Here is a 24,932-nt window from a genome sequence, read left to right as displayed (position 1 = left end):
TAGCTATTATAATAACATTTTCATTGGTTCCAGTGAATGCGAACATAATTACAAGGTAATTGGAGGTTGGGGTTTCAAAAATGGGTCAGAGCCTGTGTTTCCTGGAATTTATTATATTTGTGGGGACAAGGCTTATTTCAAATTGCCGGATCACTGGTATGGAAGCTGCTATTTTGGCATTGTCTTCCCGAAAATATACCATGTGAATGGAGTTGCTGGAAGCAGTGAAAATACTAATGGCTTAGTGCGTAGTAAAAGAGAAAGTATAGGTGAGATTATGGGTAGTATTTTCAGTGCACTGATACCTGGAGTGGGAGTGGTTCTGAACACTCACAGAATTTGCAAATTGTCCAGTATAGTGGATGTGTTGTCTACTGAGACAGCTCATGGATTTCTGCTGGTCAATACCGAAATGGTTGCGATCAGATCAATGGTTTTGCAGAATCGACTTGCTCTTGATACCTTATTGGCGAAAGAGGGCGGAGTCTGCCGGATGTTGAAGGCGCAACATTGTTGCACTTATATTCCGGATAAAAGTGTACAGCTCAAAAGATATGTGAAAAACATTACTAATTTGGCAAAGGAACTCAGACCACTTGAGGTTGATAGTGCCTGGAAGAGACTGGTAGATGGTCTCTCAAATGTAGGTCATTGGCTTGCTGGCGTAGGTAAAGGCTTATTGTTCAAGGTACTGATGCCAATTGGAATTATAGGTCTCATCCTATTTTTCATATTTGTCTGTTGCAAATGTCGTAAGCACACCAAAAAGCATGAAGTGAATGCAAGAGGGGTGAAACGAAGTGTGGATGAGCTTGAATTAGAAGAGATGAATAATCAGATCTATAAAAAGGTGAAGAGTTCTCACCCTACCAAAACTGAGAGAGAAAAGCTGGAGCGATTGCTAGAAGAGATAGAGTTGTACAAAGTGTGAAAGAAAGTTGGCATCTGGTTCCATTTATTTTGTGATGATAGTAAATATCATCAAAGAGGGGATTAATGAAGCAAAGCTTCGCATATTTTGCAACCTTGCCAAAGTCATGAACCTCGTCTATGTGTAACAAGGTAATCACATGTACGTTTTACTAACGTTATTTTATGTTTAAACGAGGTTTCTTGATGCTTGCATATGTGTTTTACTAAAATAATTTACTCGAGTCATTTAATAATGGCCGCCGCTTGTATTTAGTTACTGCGCATGCATCAGCCACACTCACGTGTCCTGACTTGTCTGCAGAGTTGGAGGGAAATTCATGCGCATGCGTAATACATAGCTTTGCCAATAATGTGGTACTGCTCGTGCCGCTGCTCTTGTATCTGTTTATATGTAGCTAACATTTAGACTGCATAAGTATATTTTATAGTGATAAGTTGAAAGTACAAACCCTGTGATGTGTTTTCATAATGTTATTTCTGTGTATTAATTTGTTCTCGCTTACTTTTCATGTACCGCGGGGAATGGGGGTCTGACTGCACCAAAAGCCATCTTGGAGGTCCCTTCTACGCATGTGCGACTTTCTGGGGCACCGACAACTTTGGCTGATGGAACACCGCCAGTTGGCAGTGATGGGCAAGATGCTCCTGAGAACTGACCTGCAACCTCAGCAGGACGGAGTCACATGTCCCTATTCCGAAACAATGTTATATCTCTATTGTATTTCTCTGCAGTTTCTCATGGGAACCCCAATCTCGCTAGGCGGTACCCAGATATGTAAATGAAGCATCCAAATAGTGTGTTATGATTGGTGTGTTACCCAAATCCTACCTTAGGACCAATCCAAATTGAGGGATTCTGACACTTTGCAACATTGGGGGGTGGTACACCGTCCCAAAACAGTATAACTACCCTGGGTTCATCTAGGGAAATTGTCCGACTTGTCTGGTTTAGCTGACCTGTCACTGACCCATCGTACTCAATAGGTGACTGAAGACACAGAGCGCTGCGGAGCACTCTGTCCGAAATTGACCATAGACTAAGGTTCTACTGAACCGTAAAGTGCTGGCGAAGCACTTTGCTGGGAGTTCGCTGACCCAATCGGGGTCTTGATCGATAGCTGCAGAGAGGGTGGCGCGCAGGCGTTGCTTCCAAACTGCGGGTGCGGTCCTGTCCTGAGCGGTCCTGTCCTGAGGGTTTGCTGTCCTGTCCTGAGGTACTGTCCTGATTCCTAATCTGAGGGTATCCTGTCCTGTCCGGGGTGTCCATTCTGCACCTGCTGTCCTTTGAGGGGTATCCTTCCTTGAGGGTTTCCTGTCCTTAACTGACCCGTGGCCAGGGTTTGGTTTCCACACCAGTCTAGGTAAATACTGCTCTAAGTTCTTTAAACTTGCACCTTTCTATTTTTCTGTCTTTTGCTTTAATAAAGAGACATCTTGCACATGTTGATTTTTCCATGCTTTTGCCGCAAACTATTGAAACGTAAAGTCATTTGCATATTTTCATAACGTGTTTCCCATGTTACCCTACCTTTTAGAAATCATATTTTGCATTGCAGTTTGTCATTTTCTGATATGGTCTAGAACGGCCTTACTTAAACTGTGTAAAGAGTTGTTGCCCTGAATGCATAGTATTTCCTTTGCATCTCATGTTAGCATTTAGATGATTACATTGACTTTGTTTCTCTATAGTTATGTACTTTTCATTATCTTGGTTATTGATTGCCTTATTCTTGTAAGTTTGATGCTTGATGAAAACGAACTTTAGATAAAGCTTTTAAAACTTCCAGTTGTCCGTGGTCATTTTACAACAGTATTGAATGTCATTTGAATTTGCATTTGCTGCCTTTCCTTTTACAGCTAGGCCCCTGATCTGTTGAGGTCATAGGTACCCGTGTCGGTGGATGGTAAGTCGGGTACTCTGAGTAATAACGGTAGGGAACACACACAAATTGGTAGCAGCCCGTGAAGTCGCCCTGTCAATGAATAGTGTGAATTGAAAGTATATGGGCCCTGAAGCCGGAAACTGCGAAATCATTGGCTGGGTGACCTCGCGCGCTCTATCAGTTCCAACACAAGCAATATTCAACTCAATTTAAAATCACAGTTAGGAAAATTCTTCCCATAATCTGGCACCGTACTTCACTCTGTAGAAATAAAGAGATATGCCAAGAATTATACAATTCTGTCCATACTATAACAGTGGCCCTCTAATAAACCCCAAAGGATCAACCCCTTGGATTGCGACAACATATTATAACAAGTCATCCGTCGAAGAGTATCCCCACGGATCATCCCAAATGCTCACTGTAGCCATTCTTAAAGTTAGCTTCATCAGTCTATCCAAATTTACCCACGGTCGAATTCAGTGTGCCTATTATTAGTATGCACTCACCAATTATAACGAGTAGCCAGTAGTTGTCCAAAAGAAAGTGCATGGTCACTAAGGCTGCACGCGTTTACAAGAACATTATTTGTATCTATAATAAAGAAACAATATCTACAATGGTCACATATCTAATAGTTGTATATCGATAATCCCCTGAGGTGGTCCACCTTCACGCCCCAAGACTCACCAAGAGTAATACTTAACAAAATTCTGGTAACCACACTCAACACTAGTACAAGGGATAATAATAATAAGTCAACACAATCTCGAAGGTGCTACAAAGGGAGAAAAAGGGTGATTACCAGACAACCCTCATTAGTTAGATTAAGTGAAAGATCCTCCCTGAGCTCCAAAATTATCTGGCGGGTTTGGCGGGCACCCCTCCGACATCATATCTCCCCTCACCTGAGACAGCTACATTGGCTTCCGGATACCAGGAAAGATTGAGTTCAAGTCATTGATCCTGGCTTTTAGAGCCACCAAAGATTTGGGCCCAGGCTATATCAGGCACAGGCTGCGGTTATATCATCAGGAACGGGCCCTGAGATCCAACCACCTCAAATTATTGAGAGGTCCACATTTTCCTAAGGCCGGCAAGGTGGCAGATCTTTTGCGGTGAAAAACAGCGAAGTTGTGGAACTCTCTGCCGGCCCATTTCTGCTTGATTGAAACTGAACCGGAATTCAAGAAACCGTTAAAATACCGGTCTCTTCACCCAGTCATAAAGGCCGGCTCGAACTCCTCGCTAGTCTGCTACCATTAAATGTATACTTTGATGTAGTTGTCTTGTAAAGCTATCACCGGACGGACTTTCGATGCAGATATGTCCAACTGCACGCTTCTGGAGGTGGTTTCTCTGTGGCCATGCTACCATCTGTACACTGTGTGACAAATGTGTGGTCACTTACATTTTCCAAAACCGAGGTGGCACTTTTGGAAAGAAGCAGCATCCACGGAACATGGGATTTTACATATTTTTATTTGATATTTTCTATAATGCTACTTTACCTAAAAGAGATTAGTGCACTTTGAATAAAACATACTACTGGCCTGATCAAGTGAAAGAAGGCACAGTAGTATATTTGAAGTGGAGGAATGCAGAAGAGGATAAGGACAAACTCAAATAGTTAAAATGAATACAGAACAAGTTAATTTTTAACAGTTTCCGGAAAGAAAGGAGACCAAGGTGGTGTGGGAGTAGGGGGCAGATAGAGCCATTAAGGACCAGTTGCAATGCCAATAAAGTGAAGGACATTTTGTGTGCCAGAGATGTTTTCAAGTTTTGGATATCCAGCTAACAGTTGTCTTTACTCTTCGTCCACTCTGTCGCTGAAGATGACCAGAACGTTTGTCAGAGAAGGATCATGAATTCATGCAGCTTGTCCTTCTTGACCTATCTGCTGCATTTACTACAGTGAACCACTGTAAACTCATTAAAATCTCACGTTGTGTATGGGCATTGAAAGAGTGGTCATCAAATGTTTTGCAGCTTAATTGACAAACCGGTCGCTGGGATACAAATATCTTTTTTTTTTTTTTTTTTTGGGAGTTTTATATAGCGCGAACTAGAACCGAACCGAATCAGTTATCAGAGCGCTTTACATAGCACCAGTTACGTTACATGAGGACACACTTTCATTTTTTAGGCACGGGGAGATTAAGTGATTTGCCCAGAATCACAGGAGGTTTTTGCCGTCGTTACCGAGACTCGAACCCAGATCCCCAGGTCCGAGGTCGAGCGCCTTAGCCGTTAGGCCAACCCCTCTCTTTCTGTCTCTCAGTCAGATGATTTATCTCAAGTAGTCCACAGGGCTGTTTTCTGGCCTCTATTCTCTTTATCCTACATACTGAACAACTTTGAGTCATAATGAAGAACCCAGGGCTCCTTTATCATCAATGTGAAGCTGTATATCTTTAATCTTCCCCCCCCCAGTGGTTTCAATCTGGCTTATACCTAGGCTTTCCTGTTTTCAGTTTCTATTTTTTGGTAAATTCTGGTGTTTTTTTTCCAGTGTTTTCAATATCTTAAAAAACAGTTGTTATCAGTGGTTGCACATTTTTGCGCCACTGAAAACAGAAAGAGTTTGTTTCCGGTGTTTATGGAACGTTTTGCTTTTATTATTGCTTGCTTTCGCACTGAAAGAACATGGTCTATAGACAGTGTACTTATAGTGTAAATGAGGTCCAAATAGAGATTTGCAAATTAATCTTATTGTAGTACACTATACAATACTTCTTCAGTGAGTCTTTGGGTCATGTGAGCTAGTTCAATGTTTTCCAAAAGTCTGGTGTCATGTTTTCACCACTATCCCAGATGCTTGGTGATATATATACTTGTCACTATACCTTACATTGAATGTTTAAAGCCTGAGGTGTTGGCAATTCACCTACTATCAATACTGACCCACTAGAAACTATGGTCTGATGTATTTAGGGTTTTTACCTATTCTCTGTGGGTAAATGTGATGACACATATTAGGAAAGACTTTTATGAAACCAGCCATTTTACCTATCCGTGAAAGAACCAAATGCAGCCAAAATATCAAATATGAGTTTCATATTTTCTGATTCTCTTCAGTTTATAAAATAATCTTTAGACCAAAGGCCACAAACTGGAAAAAGTAAAAGGAGGAAACAATATTTTAGTGGCATCCCTAAAGAACAAAACTCAAGCAGAATAATGTTAGCCAGTCTTCCTTACTGCTAGCTTGTATAACAAAGTTACATTGTATTGACACATTCGGGAAGAAAAAAATGACTCTTTCACTCTCTTTTTCCTTTCTTTGAAAGACATTTAGTTTGTGGTTGTGCAGGTGTTTTTTCAGTGTTTATATGTTTTCACCGGTGAGGGCTATTTATCTTTCAGTGGGGTTTTAGCAGTTATTATAGGTTTAAACCTAAAACCCCACAGCCTACTTATACCCTAAAATCTGTTAAAGAATGGATGACCCCTTCATCACTTAAAACGTAATCCTTCTAAAATTGAATGTTTCCTCATCTTGTCTTCCTCGTCACCACTATCAGCTCATTTTGAATGTCTCAATTAGTGTTCTTGACCTCACTCAGTGGGATTCGATGTTCCAACCTGAACACGTCCTTAAGATTCTTGTTCCATCACTAGTGCGGTCAATGATTCACTATTGCAACTCCTTTCTGACAGGACCCAAAGCGTACTGGCTCCTTTGATAGCAGTGCTCGATTAAGCAGCAAGTTTAGCTTCTGGCACCAAAAGGCAAAGCCACATCCAACTAGTACTTTTACATTTCCAATGGGTTTCCATTGAACACAATCTTTATATATAACAGCCTGCATCAATCCTAAGGCCCTATACTCTTCCACTCTACGATACCCGACATTCAAGTTAAAGACATCGGAAAGGATCAGATTCTCATGTAGTGCGGAGACATTTCTTCTTTGATCTCCACTTTTTAGAAAGCTCGCATTGCGGCACAATCCTTTTCGGAGAGTGCTTCTAATTTTTTTTACTCTGTCTCTTGGTTTAACAATCATTACTTCAGTCTATATTCAAAGCCTACCTCCTTTTTTTTAAATCCTTTTCATTAGACCCCTTTCTTGAGATCCCTTGTCAGCCAGTTTCTTCCTAGACTTCTTCTGCAAGACACTTTAAATATCTTGTTAGTGCCCGACTTTGATCCAGCTTCTCTCTACTGTCCTCTGCCTGCTCTCTATCAAAGGATATGCTACTACATATCTCTAAACTGTCAGATATTCACGGTCTGCTTACTTTAACTTGTAACAATCTTTAAACACAAATTTCTCTCATCATGGGTAAACACCCTCCAACATTACCCGTTCATAAGACTACTGAAATGTTTTTTATGGTGCACTCTTTTATGACTGGTATACAGCCGAATAAAGACTTTTGACTGACTGACTACTGGATGATCATTCCCATGCACTGTGTCTCATTTATATTGTGCATTCTTCTCCTCTTACAGCCTGTAAAGTTTTTATAACTTTGTACTAGTATGTAACTTGCTACTCTGTACATAATGTATGTGTAACCCTTATCCATAAGTAACAAACGACTTCCTATTTAAAGCACTTTAAAACCTTCGGTCAATGTCCATGCAATATTGCATGCGTAAACTGTGCAGGACTACCTCCTTCAATAACTGTGGAATGTGGTTGTATTGTATCTTGTCGTTAAGAGTGGAGTACTCTCGAAAACAATCAGCTAAAATAGGGTTACCAAAGAGTACGAAGGGTATGACTAGCATATGCACAGCTGTTTGGTAGTAAATTACTGAGTTAACTTGTTGACGTGAATTCATATTGATGGGGTCTTGTCAATGGTGATGCTGATGGATTTGAATGGCAAGAAAGAGAGACAAGTCGAAAGCATCAAGCTTGAATTTGTTGAAAAAAGCTGTAAATTTGTTTTTGACATGAAGTGTAATTAAGATAATTTTGATTTTTGTAATTTAACATGTGAAATTTGACATCCATTCCTGAATTTTCTCGAAATACTACCAGAGACTGATATTGTTTTTGAAAAATATCTTCAGGTATAGCTGTGCAACGTCAAGATAATGATGTCTGGTGACTCCAGAGTCCACAAATATTTTGCTGAAAGGTTCTACAAAAGGATTGAACAGTATTTGAATAAAATAAAATCTTAGGGAATGTGAAAAGTTGGCCTGATATATAGTGTTCACTATTCTAGTGATCACTCTGTATCATTCCAAACAACCCTTATTGATGATTGGTTGTAAGTCAACCTTATAGACCAGCTATCCTAGTAGCGTGGACAAGAGCAGTCTTTAAGCTAAACTCTAGAGGGCGTGTTAAGCCAGCTGTTTCACCATCACATATACCCCTTGAACACCAAGTGATAGGACACCACACAAGTTGTTATAAAAAATAAAGGATATTTATTAATAACAAGACTACCCTGAACTCTTTATGAGTCAGGGAGCTAAGCACAACACAAAACTCTTAAGAAAATACTGCAAGTTGCACAAATAACGCAAATGCCCGAGGGGCACGAAAAACCATATACTCTAAAAGTGGAATGCGAAATACTAGCAGGTAAGTAACACGATCCAGAGGCTTCAGGACTGCTAGGACTACCTTACTGAACCCTCAGGTTAGGAGCAGAAGGCCTAGGGAACCCGGGTGCAGAGTGGGAACTCTTACGCGGGATGCGGGACAAAGTCTATGGAGGCTAGTATTTTTAAAGTTACTGTTTCCGGACGAATCCGACTAGGTAGGCTAAAAACGAAAAAGGATCTGGACACTAGGATAGTGAACCTGTGCTGGAGCACCGAAATGCTCGGGTTACCTAGCCCAGGGGCTGCGGCTGCATAGGGTTCAAATGACGTCAGGAATCCTCGTTGTAGTCTATGGAGCCTGAAAGAAGATGTTGCTGGCAGGCGACCAGTGAAGATGTTCGGGGCGATCCAAGGCTGGATCAGTGAAGAAGGCGACCTGAAAGCAGAGGGGACTCAGTTCTTAATCACTAGCCAGTGATTGTGTGGGCACCAGGCTGGCACCGGATGAAGTCACCACGATCAGGTGAGTGGGTGACGCTGGACTCTGCAGCCACACGGACCAGGAGGCGTTGTCGACGGCCAGGCTGGGGGTGCGAGCTGTCCCACGGTGGTGTCTGCTGTCGGCGATGCTGGATCCAGGATGGGAGCAACAACCTTGGCAAAGGCAAGCCCACGTGGTTGAATCAAAATGGCGTCTGGAGTGGACCAGGAGGGTCCAGGGCGCTTCTTGTTGATCAAGGAGCAAGGGCCAGTCTAGAGGACCTAGACCAGCGGTGAAAACGTCGTGGTACGTCGTCAGGAGGGCCACTAGCCGACGGGCAAGTGACCGGACAATGTCGCAAGCAGCAAAGAAGCAGAAGGGCCCCACGCAGATCTCGTGGATGCTGGGGGGCTGGACTTCGGTGCTGGAGCTGCTCAGGGTTGGGGCTTCTCAAACCCCAGTGCACCCACTCGAGGATCCCTCGGCGGTTGTGCTGGTTAAGCATCGTGCAGGTCTTGAAGATAGCCGGTCCCACGGGTCTCGTCGCACCCACGAATCTCAGCTGGGCTGATGATGCAGGTAGAGGTCAGAGATGGCAGGGAATCCGGGTCTTGTCGAGCTGGTCAGTCTTGATCCGGAGGATGGACGTGCAGCAAACCGCAAGCGCTTAGGTGGTGCCTGCTGGTGCAGGGTGGCTACTCCTTAGCCACAAGGGAGAGTCTTCAGAGAATGACAAGAGTTCCTTTCGTGGAAAGTAGTTCAAGTTTCAAGATTATCCAATTTGGGAAGGGTGCCCGCTCCTACCTTTATTCTAAGAAAAGGGGCTGGCACGCGACTAGGTCCTGCCCATGGGTGGGACCAGGAGGGGGGTGGTTACACCCCTCTCCTTAGTCCGGTCTCTCCCCAGCTCAGGGGCTGGTGTGCCCCTGGAACTGGTTTGAGCCGGCATATGCACAGTGAGCACTGGGGTGCCACTTGCAGTCACCTTCCTCTCAGCCCTGCCTACCTGGAATACACAAAATCCTGTCTGGGGTGGTGCTAGCACCTCCCAAGGCAGGAAACCCTTTGTCCGAGCCCCCCTCGCTGGAAGGACTCCCAGCAGCAGGAGGTCAGACTTGTGTCTGTGGTGGCAGCATCCATTTTGTGATGCTGAGGCTCGAGTTAACTTTAACCGGGGTTCACAGTTACATACATGTCGTGTCCCTCTAGAAGGGTGGAATGCTAACCCCGTCGCCAGAATTGGCGAGGGGTTAGTATTCCAATTTGTATGACACCTTACTCGACATGTTTTGATAATGCTATGCCAAAGTTAGCATTTGACCGCGAGGTTCATAATGCACTTAAGAGTATATGGTATAGCGTTATCATGGAACAGCTATGAGGACTTGGTTCCGCAAGCTGCAAATGGGCTCAGCTCATGCCAGAGCACCATCTCACATAATTCCAAGCACTCTGCCTTCAGGATTGATAAGGCCTGCCATAGGAGTGACTGATAGGAATATATGTGTCCATTTTAGGGTTAGATATAGGAATACTATATCTAAAGCAAAGGGTGATTACACCACCTTGCCCCAGCTACCGTGCAGCCAGTTGTGTCAGATTTGGGTGGCCAGCCAGGGGTGGCATAATACATGCTGCAGCCCCTGGTAGGCCCTGAGTGCACCTATGCCCTGGGTACCTAAGGTACACTGTACAGGGACTGATAAGGTGACTCAGTATCCAATTGGATATGTACCAAAGGTACATGGAGTCCATTTTAACAGAGAGAGCAGGAAGCCTGGGGTCCTGAATAGCAGGATCCCAGGCCAACTAAGTCAAAAACCAGCAAAACACCAGGAAAAAAAGTTGGGGTAACCATAGGCAGATATCCACCTTCCTACAGGGAACACCATACTTCAATTTGCAACAGACATGATGTGGCTACCAATCTTCAACTGTTGGTTATAATTGCAGAGGTATGCAGAAAACCAATTCAGGACCTCAATGCAAAAGCCCATTCTGAATCCTGGAACTTTAGCACTCTTGTAGTCAACCGTGTCACAATGTGCTAATAAAACGAGAAGTAGGAATAGGCAGGGGTTACCCTCATTGAATATACAATTTATGTCATCAAGTAACTTTAGGATATTGTGCTAAACTCAACTTAGAATCATGATACGTAGTCAGCAAGGATGTGATTTTCTTTGAACACATTAGATTAGTTGTATAGCATTTAATGACTTTGCCTAGTCATTGTAACTTGGTGATAGATCAGATTTTGTATAAGACGTTAGGGGCAAGTTTTTGCTTCTTCACAATAAGGGAGATACGGCCTGTTTTTAGGCAATTCGGAAAAATACATTACACGAGTTATGCACTAATTAACATCACCATCAATAGATAGCAGCATTTTTTAAGAGGTGAAATTTTGATATGACGGGTGTTTTTTGTTTTTGGGTAGAGACTGTCAATTTCTGAGCAATATAGTAAGATTTTGTCTCATCACTTTGATTTTGTTAGAGATTAAAGGAGTTCAATATCATTGGTGACTGATTTTGTTGGTATGGAGCGACCAATGTCTTGATCTATACATTTGAAAAGTATGTTTGCTCCTGAATGCAATTAGAATTTACTGGTAATACGACCATTTTGCATCCCTTTCTCAAGGTTTAGCGTTTGGTAAAATGAACAAGAGACTTTAAATTACTAGAAACTTTTCAAAAGTATTTAAATTTGCTCTCCGTTTCAAGACGGAATCACAGAACCGTGGATGTTCCTTTTTGGATTGGAGATATTTCAGTTTAAGAGCAGCAATGAAGTAATTGATGTCGAGAATGGTTTTGTTGTAATCCTTCAGGACAGTATTACAATAGATGGAGCTTGATGTGGTTGAGTTGAGATGATAGAAAATCATGAAGGGCAGGTTGTGTTATTCTTTTCTGCAGAATAGGTTGTAATGAATGAATGAACGATAGTTATTTACATAGTGCACAGCTACTCCAGGAATGTCCCGGCGCTTAATCAGCATCCAATGGCAAATTGGAGGACAGCGCCCATCCACATTCCCAATCCCTTAACTTCTAAAAAGATCTGTTTTCAGAACCTTTTTCAAAACTCTTCACACAATCTCAAGTGTCTCAGCAACTGGTTCTACAGGCCTGTGGTCAAGACCGTGTACGAAGAGCCCCCTCTACATTGTTTTTTAAAGCGGGGAACAATCAGTAGCCCAGCTTGACTGGAGCGCAGCAATCTCCCAGGACTGTAAGCTTTAAGCCTTTCATTCAGGCACAACATACCCCTGTCATGCAGGGCTTGGTGTTTCAAAGTTAGTGTCTTGAAAATCACTTGCTTGCGCACTGGGAGCCAATGGAGTTTCTTGCAGAAAGAAGATACAGGCGAATGCTTTGACAGCCCATACAGTAAGAGGACTGCCATATTTTGCACAACTTGTAACCGTTGGATTATTATATATAATATATAACATCCTGGAATGCCCAGATACAGGATATTGACATAATCCTGGCATGACAATATCAACACCCTGACCACTGTGATCTGTACTTCCGGAGGTATCCGGTACCAACATGTCCTAAGGAGGCTAACAATCAAAACACAGGATTTCATCACCGAAGAAACCCGGGCTTTAAAGGATAGGTTTGAATCTAATACAACACCCAGATATTTAGCCACCTCCATTTGGGGGGGGGGGGGGGGAGCAGTGAAACATTACTTGGCCATGCCCTTGTCCATCCCAGAAGGGGGCCTGGTCCAACAGCAGGACCTCAGTCTTCTCTGGGTTGCACTGAAGTTTGTTCTGTCTACGTCACTCAAGAGGCCCTTTTAGGCATAGAGCAAAAGTTTCCTTGGCCCAAACTGAATCTCCTTTGTAAGTTAATAGGAGCTGAGAATCATCCGCATAGAAAATCTTAATGGCGAACAGTTCCACCAGATATGCCAGGGGAGACGGATGTTACATAGAGAAGGGATCAGGACACCACCCTGGGGCAACCCACATCTTAGCTGCTTGGCTTTAGATGAAAATGGCTTCATCCATACAACCTGCTCTCTTTCCTCGAGAAACGATCCCAGCTAGACAAGGGCCATATATGCCATGCCAAGATGTTCTAGTCACTTTAGCAAAATGTTGTAGTTCATCCTGTCAAAAACTGCACACAGGTTCAACAGCACAAATGCCACATTAAGACCGGCATCTAAATTCAACATAATCGCTGCAGCGATTTATAGCAATGCTGTCTCCGTGCTGTCTCAGGTGCGAAAGCCGGATTGAGAAGGGTGTAGCAGCTTATTGTCAGCCAAAAAATGTATTAAGCCGATGGTTTACACATGATTCCAAGATTTTAGCCGCTGCATGGAGTAATGAAACTGGTTGCGAGTTAGATGGCACTTCTGAGTCTGCAATCGTCTTTTTCAGAAGGGGAATTACATTTGCTCTCTTCCGGACATCAGGAATAGCACCTGACTGAAGTGAAACAGAAACAACTCCTGATAAGTAGGGGCAATATGATCCACGACCGTACTGGGCACTCACACTGAACTGCTAAGTTGGAAATTACACCATCAATCGTGTGACCTACTCTGTGTGTGGGTCCAGGTTCAACATGCATTAGATTGAATGAGGCGAAGGTGTCCAGATCCAGAAAATGGCAAGCCGCTGGATTCTTTTCCTTCTCCAGGTGAATATTAAAGTCCCTTAGGATCATAGTGTTCGTAAAATTAATACAAATACATACATGGGGCTATGGCCTTATCAAGAGATGCTAAAAAATCTCCACCTGGCCTGGCGGGCTGTATCTCAATACACTAGAAAGAGAAAGTTTGGCATTGGAGAGATGCTAAAACCTTGTGCTTCGGCACCCTTCAGTTTCTTCAGCTTAAATTTCTTGTATCTAAAACTCTTTCGGAGAATGATGGCAAGGCCCCGCCTCTTGCACTTCCTGTCTACATGCAGACAGACATAGTTATCCGGTATGGCTAAGTGTCAGTCGGGGCACATGTACCAGTACACGGGGAGTACCAGACGTTTATTTGTTTGGTGTCTACGACACTACTTCAAATTTCACAGCTGGGTTGATAGACCCCTTATATTGACATTCAACTACAGGCTCTATGTTGGATATCTGGAGATCCTACTATAGGACTTCACTTTAATGCCTGTGGATGTTCTCATATCCCACATGTGTTTTATTCGGGGTTGATGGTTTGCTGACCCATACCAGCATGCCTCTTGGATCATGACCGATTTGCGTGTATGAAAATCACCAGATGATACTATCTTTAAGAACATAGACGAAATGCGTTGCTGTTTCTGCTGTAAATTTGAAAACATATACTTTTTAAAAGAATAAAAAAAGAATGGTTTACACCTTGGAATTCCATTTTGAAATGTATTCATATTGTTATTATTTGTGGGCACCTTTAATTTGTTTCAGCATTGCTAGCCATATTCAGGCCAGGCAGAATCGCCAGGGTTGGGGGTACAGAATCTTTCAGTCATCCCTATTAACAATTACTAGATCTTCCTACTGTTATTGCATTCATTTTCTCATAGATGCAAAATGCATCGTTAGGCACAAGAGTTGCTGGAATTGTATACAAAACAAATAGATATACAAGGATTTATTTTCATGATATAAAAAAAATTTTGATTTATGTTTGCCTACCTTTTTCATCTATGTACTTGCTGATTCCATGAGGATTGAAAGACTCCAAATCAAATCCACGACTAATTCGAAGTACAATTGGTTTTAGCACTTCATCATTTACATCTACAAGCAGTATTTCACCATGTTTATCAGGAGCAAAGGCTACCATTCCAGGATATTTTAAGCCCTAAAAAAAAAAAGAGAAAACAACATAGGCATTCTGTTGTTCAGCCAGCATAACACATCATTTTTGGCCACCTGAAGCAAGCACTATTTTAAGCTTGTTTGATGGAGGTATTAATGCCTGACGGCAGTTATCTCTACTATTATTATTGAATACTTGGATATGAGAATAAAAGCCTTAAAGAAAATAAATGATGATTTTTCCCATTATGATATCTACAAACTTTGCTTTGATAAGGCGGTTTGTTTGGTACCTTGGTCCTAGAGGTACTGTGTCCAAGGGTGCACACAACAGCAGCACAGCAATGTCATTTAAGACTCATCAAAAGACAGGAGATCATTTTCATAAAATATTTGGGGTCTTTTTGTAAGAGATTTTTCTCCACACTAAAAAGGAACTGGCCAGAAAGGTCAGGCTAAGGCACCTTACTCGTCATGTGGCGGCATGCTTAACAGGGGTGCCTCCTCTTACCCCGGTAGGTGAATGCCACGGAGATGGGCTCAATCAAATTTGAGATGATTTTTTGGGAGTTCACAAGAAATAATATTTCTGAAAATTAGTTTAGGGTTCCAGTTAAAAATGATTAAGGATGGCAGGACTTATACGACACACTGCTGGACCTAAGTGCAAACACAGAAACCAGCAACATGACTGACAGGAGTTTGGGTGATAAGTCGCATTCAGGGGGAAGTGGGGCCTGGTTCTGAAGGTAGGAAAATGTTGAGCTTGTAGGATTGGAGCAATGGGATACATTAAAGGGTGCCCAGTCAGAAATGCACAAGTGTTGACTTGCCATAAGAATAACCTCTTATGTACAACCAGCCATGTCTTCTACACTGTACTCCACCAATTACTTTATTGTATTGAGTTGAATTCTCTAAAACTGAACAAAAGGTTTAAAAAAATATATTAAGGATAACCCCAAGAGTTATCTTTATGAAGTGGGTGTCCATGTCCTAATTGAAAAGGATATGTGACTGGATGTTTTTACTGAAACATTATGGTTTCTATATCCATCAATAAAATGCCTACATGTTTCAGTCAAAATCTTACTGCCCATATGAATCGCTCAGCTTTCTTCAGGGGCATAAACTCCCTGCCTATAAACTCCTCATTCTAAAGGAATAGGATGGCAGAGGAAATGAATCTAGTTACAGAGGAGGCATTGTACCCTTGACGTAAGCGTGCCTACAGGGAAATGCCCTTTTCCTCTGAACCAATGAAATTTAAATAGGAACCACATGGGGTTACAAACATAACTATGAAGCGTAGGATAGGAGAGCCTTATTGCCTCCTTGATATCTAGACTCCGTTAGGGGCAGGAGGAGGACAGGAAGCAGAACAGTCTGGAGTAGAAAGGCAAGGCGTTGTCCTGCCAGGGAATAGCTCATGTTTTAGTTATGGTCATTTAGGACCATGAAAATGAGGCTGTCCATATGAACTGAAGTAACGTATGATCAACATGAACAGGCAAATTTCTCTCTACCTATCCTTCCACAACACTTACCACCATGTTTGCATTGACTTATGCACCATGCAGTTCTTAATCCCGATATATAAAATAAAGCAATATATTAAATATGGTATTCATGCGAGGTATCACGGACACTGGCACCTGCTGATCCATCTTGAAAACTCTAATTGCCCTTCACTTCCTCTCTCAAACAAAATGACTGATGCAGTTGGTATTGCGAATACACGTTCCACATACTGGTTCTAGTCCACTGCCGGTTATCTGGCCCACTTAAAGACCACTACAACTTCCTTCTGACCCACAGCTCCCAAGCCAATATGCTGGGGTGGGTTTTTCTGTGCAAACTAAATTGTATTGTGTACTGCACTAATGGTGGTTTTTGAAATTCAGCCAATTCTGTAGAAACTGCCTATTATTGTGAATACTATTTGAAGGTCATCTGCTCTTGCTCCTATGAGATCATCCCTTCTCCTGGCCATGAGTATTGACAATTCTCAAACAAATGCCCGATTCTGCAGAATTCTGAATTAGAGTACACATGTGCATCGCTCACATTCTCATGGCTTGAATCTACCACCGATGTTTGGGGTCCTCTTGCTGGATGATTCTCTGATTTGAAGATTTAATAAAAACTTTTCAGACTCATTCGAAACTTCAAGCAAAGATCTTTCTTAACAGATAATACCTGTGTGTGATCCAGTTAGGAAGATAAAATAAGAATGTCTGAGTTGTAGTTAAGAGCTTTAACAAAAACACAGCCAATGCCCCCGTGGAGCAAAATAAGGCAGCCATTTTAGGGCTAGGAGTGTGTAAAGGAAAAGGCTTTGCCCTTGAAGTCAAAGACTTTGCCTCATTGAAGTTGGTTGAAGTTTTACAACTCACCAACATGAAAAATTCCCACCTAAACAAATCAGCTGTTTTTGTGCCTCAGGATCTTTGGCTCATTTAGGTTGGGCACGTTTTGCATATAGAAAAAGCATTACTGATGTATGTTACAGGTTAGGGATGGTACTTTGCAAGATCTCTAAGGAGGTGTGCACAGTTAAGAGACCGTAGACATAGAGACCTCAATAAAGTGGGAGTGGTGCTTACGCAAACTAAGCATGCTAAGCTTGCAGGTTGTTGGATCAGGACAGGGGATGTTGCCACATAAGGTATATGGTGGGGAACGTATGAAATTGGGTTACTGATTGAGGTGGGTGAAAGTTTACTCAAGCAGCAACCACAATCCTTGTCAGGGTGAAGTCAGAAGCAAACCCCTAATTAACCTGTGCTCACTCCACTGGTAGCTTCGCACAGAGCAGTCTCGCCAAACTTAGAGGCAATGTGTAAGGTATTTGTGCAAGACTTCAAACTGTAATAAAGTAAAAACATTACACCAAAAGGATACCACACAAAATTTAAAAAATAGAGTACCATTTAATAAATAAAACATGACCAAAAGGACAAAACACCAATCAGTAGAATCAGGGATATGCAATTATAAATAATAAGTCAAAATAGCACCAGAGAGCCTAAAGCTAAACTCACTGCAATTTGGCGGTGTGAGACCAGGGAAAGTCACAAGTTCAGGTCGACCGCGATGGAGCACAGATGGATACATGGACCAGGTTTGTCCATCTGAAAAGTTACTTTCTCAGTTCATTCTCGATAGAGGGGGCCACAAGTAGCAGAGAGGCATCATGGATGGTTGTCAATGTAGTGCGAAAAGAAGGCCTCACATCGCAAATGGGTTTTGTTGTGGTGCAAGTGATCAAACCATGATTAAAACAATCCGGTGTTGTGCCCCTGTAACTTGTACACACTTACACCGCCGTCTGTTTTAACCTTAGCCCTCTCCTGGCTCAATAAATAAGTCACACACAGGAGAGGAGGTGATTTTACCTGCTGTTGCAATCCAGACAGTCTCCCTCCTGGTGAAGTAAAGTAGATCATGAATAGAACAGAAAACTCAAGTGATAGACCCAATGATGATGCTGTACACCAAACCACACAAACAGAGAATACATATATATACACACACATATACACACATATATATATATATATATATATATATATATATATATATATATATATATATTTATATATATATATATTTATATTTATTTATTTAGATACACAAACTGCAAACTGTGTGGTTGAGGGTCTCTAAAGCATAGTTCTGGAGGCTCTGGATTTTTTACACTTTATTCATTCCCTTAGATTACGACTGTACTATTTTTGGAAGCTGAATTCATCTCTGCTTCCATCGCCCTAACTTTTTACATTTTTTTAAATCATGCAGAGGAAGGAATGATAGGTGCATTCATATCTTTAATCTTAGCTACTACTAGACACATGGTGTGTTGAACAGTGTCATTCAGAAAAATCATTTCGGTTTGGAATTTAACAGGCACAGAACAAGATTTCCGTCCCCTGATTTTGCCAAGGTTTTCTACCCCAAATTGATTTCATTTCAATGTTATCTTATATCGTAGCCTTTCACAGCTCATTGTGTGACAAGTGAGTCTGTATATATTCACTTAGTTTCAGTGACCATATATTTTTCAATGGTGTAAGGACAAGTTTAAAATAAAAGGACTTTGGATCGGACGTGTAATATCCTGAAAAATATGGGAATTAATCTTGTATGTTTTGGAACTCCCTTGTGAGGTAGTTGGATAATGTTCCCATTGTTTATAATCAAAAAGTGTGCATTGAACACTTGCTCAATGCAAATGGTGATGTCCATAATGGTGGTAACAAATCATTTTACCATAGTTAGCAGAATTGAGGTACAAATTCTTGCATTCAAAAACAGTATAGTATTTGAGTTTGGAGTATGGAGTTTACAGTTTCAACATCCCTCAGCAGAATGTAACCCAGGTACAATTACAACCCCCATAGAATCCCTAAAAATATATGGTATCTACAGGATCTCTGTAGGAGTGAATATGTTGTAAGAACTTTATCTCGAACAATTCCATGAATTACTGGAATAGGGACAACTCCTTTTTTGCTTATGGGAAGATGAGTGGGAGGCCAACACCCCGTCAAACAGTTTTGTAGCAGTGCGTTCTGGAAGATAGTAGCCAATAATTAGCAAGAAAAAACTGTCACAAACACAATCCAAAGGAATAGAAAAATAAGGAAAGTGTTACATAAACATATGTCTTAGGTGGGACCAGAAAAGTGTGGTTCAGCCATGAAAAGAAAACACAGATATGTGCATGAGGAGTGTCTAAAATGGAAGAATCATCAAAAGAATAACAACAAAATCATCTCGACCCACATAATACACAAGCACTACATAGAAAAACTGGTGCCACAAGTACAATCAAATAAAAGCAGCAGTAAGTTCAGTACACACTTCAGTCATGACGCTGGTTGCGGGCGCAGGTAATCATTGTGGCACATTCTCTGCCCTCCCCGTCCCTCCCAGCTGGGGAGAAACTACTTCAGTGGCGCTTACTAGGTGTAGAGGAATTTCCTGTATGGTAGCAAGGGGAGTTATGAAACTACCAAGGACTCTTGGTGGCAAGGGGAGTTCAGAAACTACCAGGGCCTCTTGGTGGCTTACTGTTAAGAATCCGCCACATAATGTAACTTAATATTATCAAAGGAGACAAAACAATTGTGTTTACTAGGAAGCAGGGGCAAGATTTCAGCTCTTGCTCCTTGAATGCCAAGGACTGGCACCGGTGCATGGTTAGATGGGCCAAACTCCACCTTTCCCACCACCTTCTCACGCACGAGATCCGCAACTTAGGGAATCTAGCCAGAAAGTTCTGGTTTCTACCCGATTGTTTGATTGGTTGTCACAGTACTGTTGTTGATCCTGTAAGATAGGACAACAATCTTTTACATCAAAGGGCATGGCTGATGCCCCAATATCTGGACTGTCAAGGTCAGGAATATACATTTTGATGCCAACGAAGACCTTGTATGGGGTCCAGCTACACAGAGACCTTTTGGGAAGATGATTAAATGCTTCTTGAACTCCGTATAGGTGGTATATCTAACTGCGCCCTGTGCCTAATACTCTACCTGTTAAGGACTGCTTTAAGTCACAGTTCATCCTCTTCACAACAGTATTGCCCTCGGGCATATATCAAGAAGAAGAATACATCTGTAGACCCAGGGATGCCACAGGGTCCTGGTATGCTTTGGAAGCGTAGGCCGGGCCCTGGTCAGAGTGGAATATACTTTATGCATGTGTTCCAATATAGACTTTAATAATAGTTTGAGCATCAACTGAACGCTGTGGCCAAACCCAGAGCAAGAATCTTGAGCAAAAATCAACTGCAAGTAGGTTGAATTTAAATGCTGTGTCAGAAATCAAAAGACCACAGTGAACCAAATAAATGCAGTTGAAAGGTTTGTTTAAAATGTACAGGTGTGTCTGCAGTGGACGAGGCACGGTGGAAGCTTTAATTTGTTGACAAATGTCACAATATAGGCCATAATATCTGACTTATTGGTATAAGCAGTGCCACAACAAATGTTGCTGTAGCAGCGAAAATGTGGCTGCCACACCTGCATGTGCAAAAGCAACACCTTCATGCACATCTATCAGTAAAGCTAGTCTGCAGTTTTGGTTGGGAATCAAATGATCACAAACTGCTAAAATAGTTTTGAAAGGACTGTTTTGTTCACCTACGTGGTATGTATATTTAGAAGGAAATCCCTTAGTTAAGGGTGTGCCGACTTTATTGGCATGAACAGCAGCCTAAATATCAGAATCTATTCTCATTTTAGAATGAGTAATTGCAGCAACAGTAGCAACTGCAGATTTGGCCGCTTCACATGCCAACGAATTCCCTGCAACGTGTGCTTACACATGCTGATGACCCAACATATGTATAACATGAGCCTGTGGCAATCTAACTTTAATGTCCACCACTTTAACCCAAAGCATTTTATGCCTAATTGTGCTGCCTTTAGAATTTTTGAATCCATTCTGATGCCAATAATGTAAATTATCATTAAAGACCTAGACACAGTAACACACACCACACACAATAGGTGTGGGGAATTCAGGATCCGTATGTACGAAGCAACACTTTTAGTTTAGCCTAATGCGCAGTGCAGTCCCCTAAGGACTGGGCATGAGTTTTTTGTTGTTGAAATTTGCTGCCCAACATGACACCAACAACAGTAAGGCATGCCCCTGAATATTGCTGTTTGGAGCCTATAGCAGGCTGGGCTGAACCATCAGTGTAAACAATATAATTATACTGTGCAAGGGGCAAAACTGAGCCTGGGATTGGATAAAGATTGGTCGAAGATGAAGTCTACATCAACAGCTGTTAAAGCTATTGCCCACTGTATCCATCTAGGAAGGAGAAATGCTAGCCTTTGTGGCAGTCTCTAAGGGTGGCATGGGAGTAATAACAATAATGTTTTCCCTTGTGCAAGTGGCCGCTCTTTACTGATAGCCATCTGCACTGCTGTCAGTATTTTTTGAGTAGAGGCAAAATGAATTTTTGCACTGGAATATAAATGTGATTTATATGCCATCAGCACACTCTCACCTTTGTTAAAAGTTAAATAAGTGAATCCAATTGCACCCGGTAAAATACAGATGACTAGGTTTGTTGTGTACAAAGCAAAAACAAGAGGATGATGGACGGAGGCTGAAACTTTACAGAGACTCACCCCCAGTCACAGATCTGGCTTGACACCATTATCGTTCTTTAGCTCACTTCGCCACCCCGTTCAGACCCAGCCATATACAAATCAGCCTTGACCCTGTTCTTCATGAGAACTCTCCAGCCCGAACTGGCAAGTCAGATCTTCCCTGGACAAGAAACAAGCATCCTGGGACCGGTTTGTGGTGTGGACACATGTATGTGAGTGAAGTCCTAATAAGGACTGTAGTTTATTTTTATGTATTTGGGGGTTGCAATTGACTACCATCTCGAAAAAGTGAATGGTAAGACTCTTACTCTCATGTGCAAGTTCATATCCTAAAAATAGGACACTTACAAACGTGATATGAGATTTCTTAGAGTTGAATCTATAGCCATATGCAGTGAACCCTAAAATTATGTGATCCAATCTGGCCAAGTGTGGGTTTAACTCATCGTCTGTCAGGTAGAGGTCATCTACATAAGACAGTACATCAGGTTCAATACTATGTAAAATTGACACTATGTGGGCAGCGAACAGTCCAGGACTGTTCTTACAGCCCATGGTGAGTCTTGTGAAGCCACGCTGAAGTCCAAGTGCTGAGAAGGCTGTCCAATCTCTGCTTCCAGGCACTAGATTTTGGCTGCAAAAAACCATTGACATATCCAAGGTACCCTTGTATTTTTTACGGCCTATATTCTTAATCTGTGCCATAGTGAGTGTTTTTTGTATTGCAAAAGTGCATGTATGACTGTTCAAATGTCTATATTCTAAGACTATATGATAGGAATGATCCAGTTTCAAAACAGGAAAAAGAGGATTATTCATTTGAGACACAGGGTTAATTGCCTCTCTGGTAATCCTTTTGAGAGAATATTTCTCTAACAGGTGCTTTATCATCTCATTTAATAGTATAATGTGGTTGCACTTGCAGGCTGGACCGTGTAGGTATTACATGATAAGGAGAGTCCTTATCCCAGCCAACATGATTGCTGTATAAAGACGGGGTTTCTGCAGGAACCCATTCTGTTGCATAAACTTGTTTGAACTCATCAGAGTCAAGAGCAGAAAAGGAGGCAAGTATTACATCCTCACCCTGTAGGAATGTTTGGACAAAGAGTGGGAGCCAATCAACCTCCACTGAAAGGATGCCATAAGACAAAACTACATTTTCCCAGAAGAATACTTTAATGCTGTGCTTTATGTCACTCTCAAATTGTATATCCAAGTCATATAACCTATTTGAAGGGGCTATGCCCCATCAGGGGTTTCAACTGTAAAAAGTTATCAGTTGGTCTTACTGCCATAAACACCAAGAGATTGTGGTGCACTATGCGGACCTCTGTCTCGCTGTAGAGGATAGTCACTGCCCAACTCCTGTTCAGGAGTAAGGTTCTCAGTGTTTGTGGCATATTATGCGGTTATATGTTGGGGTTTAAATTTAATTTAAAACATTTATACAGCGCAGCGTGCACCTTACGGTTTCTTGGCGCTAGTGGTTAGTTCGACACCTGAGGAAAATAAGACCTGTAGTGGGTAGAGAAGGGCAATTATACAGGGAAGGCTTGATTGAAGAGAAAAGTTTTAAAATCTTTGCGAAAAGAAAGATAATGGGTTGCATAGCGGAGATGATCAGGAAGGGAATTCCAAAAAGTGGGGGCAAGGGTAGCGAAATTGGTGCCACCCCACTTTTTAAGTTTAAAACGTGGGGTTTGGAGAAGGGATTTGGAGGAAGAACGAAGCTCTCTGGTGGGGACGTATTCCTTTAATAACGAGGCAATAAAGGCAGGGGCAGTGCCTTGTCGAGCCTGAAAGACCATACAACCGGTCTTAAACAGGGAACGTTCTCTAACAGGGAGCCAGTGAAGCTCTTTAAGGAGGGGTGTGGAGTGATGGTACCGTGGGAGACCATAGACCAGGCGAGCTGCCTGGTTCTGAACCAACTGGAGTCTCCGCAGGCTATATGCTGGGATGCCGTTGTAGATGGCATTGGCATAATCTAGCCTCGAGATCACCAGTGCGGCCATGATCAACTTAAGTGCCTGTGGGGAGAAGAAACGGGAGACAGAGCGGATGGTGCGGAGGGTGAGAAAGCAGGAGGAAACAACAGTACTGATTTGTGAGTGAAGAGTGAGCTGGTTGTTGATTTTAACCCCCAGTGTTTTAACTGTAGGTGAGGGAGTGGGGGAGGGACCAAGAGAGGGGGGCCAGAAACGGGAATTCCAGGGACTGGACGAACCACCGGTGAGAACCAGCTCGGTTTTATCCGGGTTCAATTTCAGGTGGTTGTGGTTCATCCAGTCCCTGATGAAGGTCATGGTGGACTGAAAGTTAGAGACAGAAAGAGGGGAAGTGGACAGATCAAAGACGAGCTGGAGTTCATCAGCGTAGTTGTACACGGTAACCTCCAGCTGCTGAAGAGCAAAGATGAGGGGAGAGATATAAAGGTTGAACAACAAAGGAGAAAGAGAAGATCCCTGGGGGACACCACAAGTGACAGGGAGTGGAGTGGACGTGAAGTCGCCTAGCCGGACCGCCTGAGTGCGGTCCCTCAAGAAGGAGGACAGCCAAAGCAGGGCTGAGCCCCCGATTCCCGCCGCCCTGACACGGGACAATAAGATGGCATGGTCAACCGTGTCAAAGGCGGCGGAAAGATCGAGAAGCACCAGCGCCTGATGTTTGTTATTGTCCAAGCCCTTCCTGAGGGTGTCCAGGACCGAAACTACAACTGATTCGGTCGAGTGCCTAGGGCGAAAACCGGCCTGACGGGGGGCCAACCCACCGTTGGCCTCTACGTGGGCGCTGAGAACTGCGGTGGCATGGCGTTCCAGCACCTTGCCCAGGTAGGGCAGCAGGGAGATAGGACGGTAGTTGGCTGAGATGGTAGGGTCAGCGCCGGGTTTTTTCAGGATGGGCACTATAGAAGCTGTTTTGAGTGCCGGGGTCACTACTCCCTGTGCAAGGGAATTGTTAAGAAAGGTGATGGGAGCTTCAGGGCAGGAAGAGTAAATATATTGCAGGATTCGGGCCGGACAAGTGTCTGCCGGGGAGCCCGACTTTACTTTAGGGAGTATCTCACGAAATGAGGCCTCTGTGAGAGGAGGGATGGAGGAAAGGCAATTGAGGACAGTGGGGGAGGAGGGGTCCACAAAGGTAGGTGAAGGGAGGGGAATGTTGGCCTTGATGGAAGTGATTTTCTCTACA

At 42.6% G+C, this 24,932-nt stretch overlaps 1 protein-coding gene across 1 annotated transcript in view; it reads right to left on the bottom strand.

Moving 5' to 3' along the window:
- LOC144784742 (serum paraoxonase/arylesterase 2-like) overlaps positions 1 to 24,932 on the bottom strand; it is a 499,971-nt gene that overhangs the window by 213,463 nt on the left and 261,576 nt on the right. The window contains exon 4 of the mRNA XM_078663730.1: positions 14,476 to 14,644. Coding sequence (XP_078519856.1) covers positions 14,476 to 14,644 — 169 coding nt within the window. The remainder of the gene's footprint in view (positions 1 to 14,475; positions 14,645 to 24,932) is intronic.

This window comes from Lissotriton helveticus, chromosome 10 (assembly GCF_964261635.1).
Source record: "Lissotriton helveticus chromosome 10, aLisHel1.1, whole genome shotgun sequence".
NCBI lineage: Eukaryota > Metazoa > Chordata > Amphibia > Caudata > Salamandridae > Lissotriton > Lissotriton helveticus.
The sequence above is the reverse complement of the archived record's forward strand: the minus strand, read 5'-3'. Positions and strand labels throughout refer to the sequence as shown.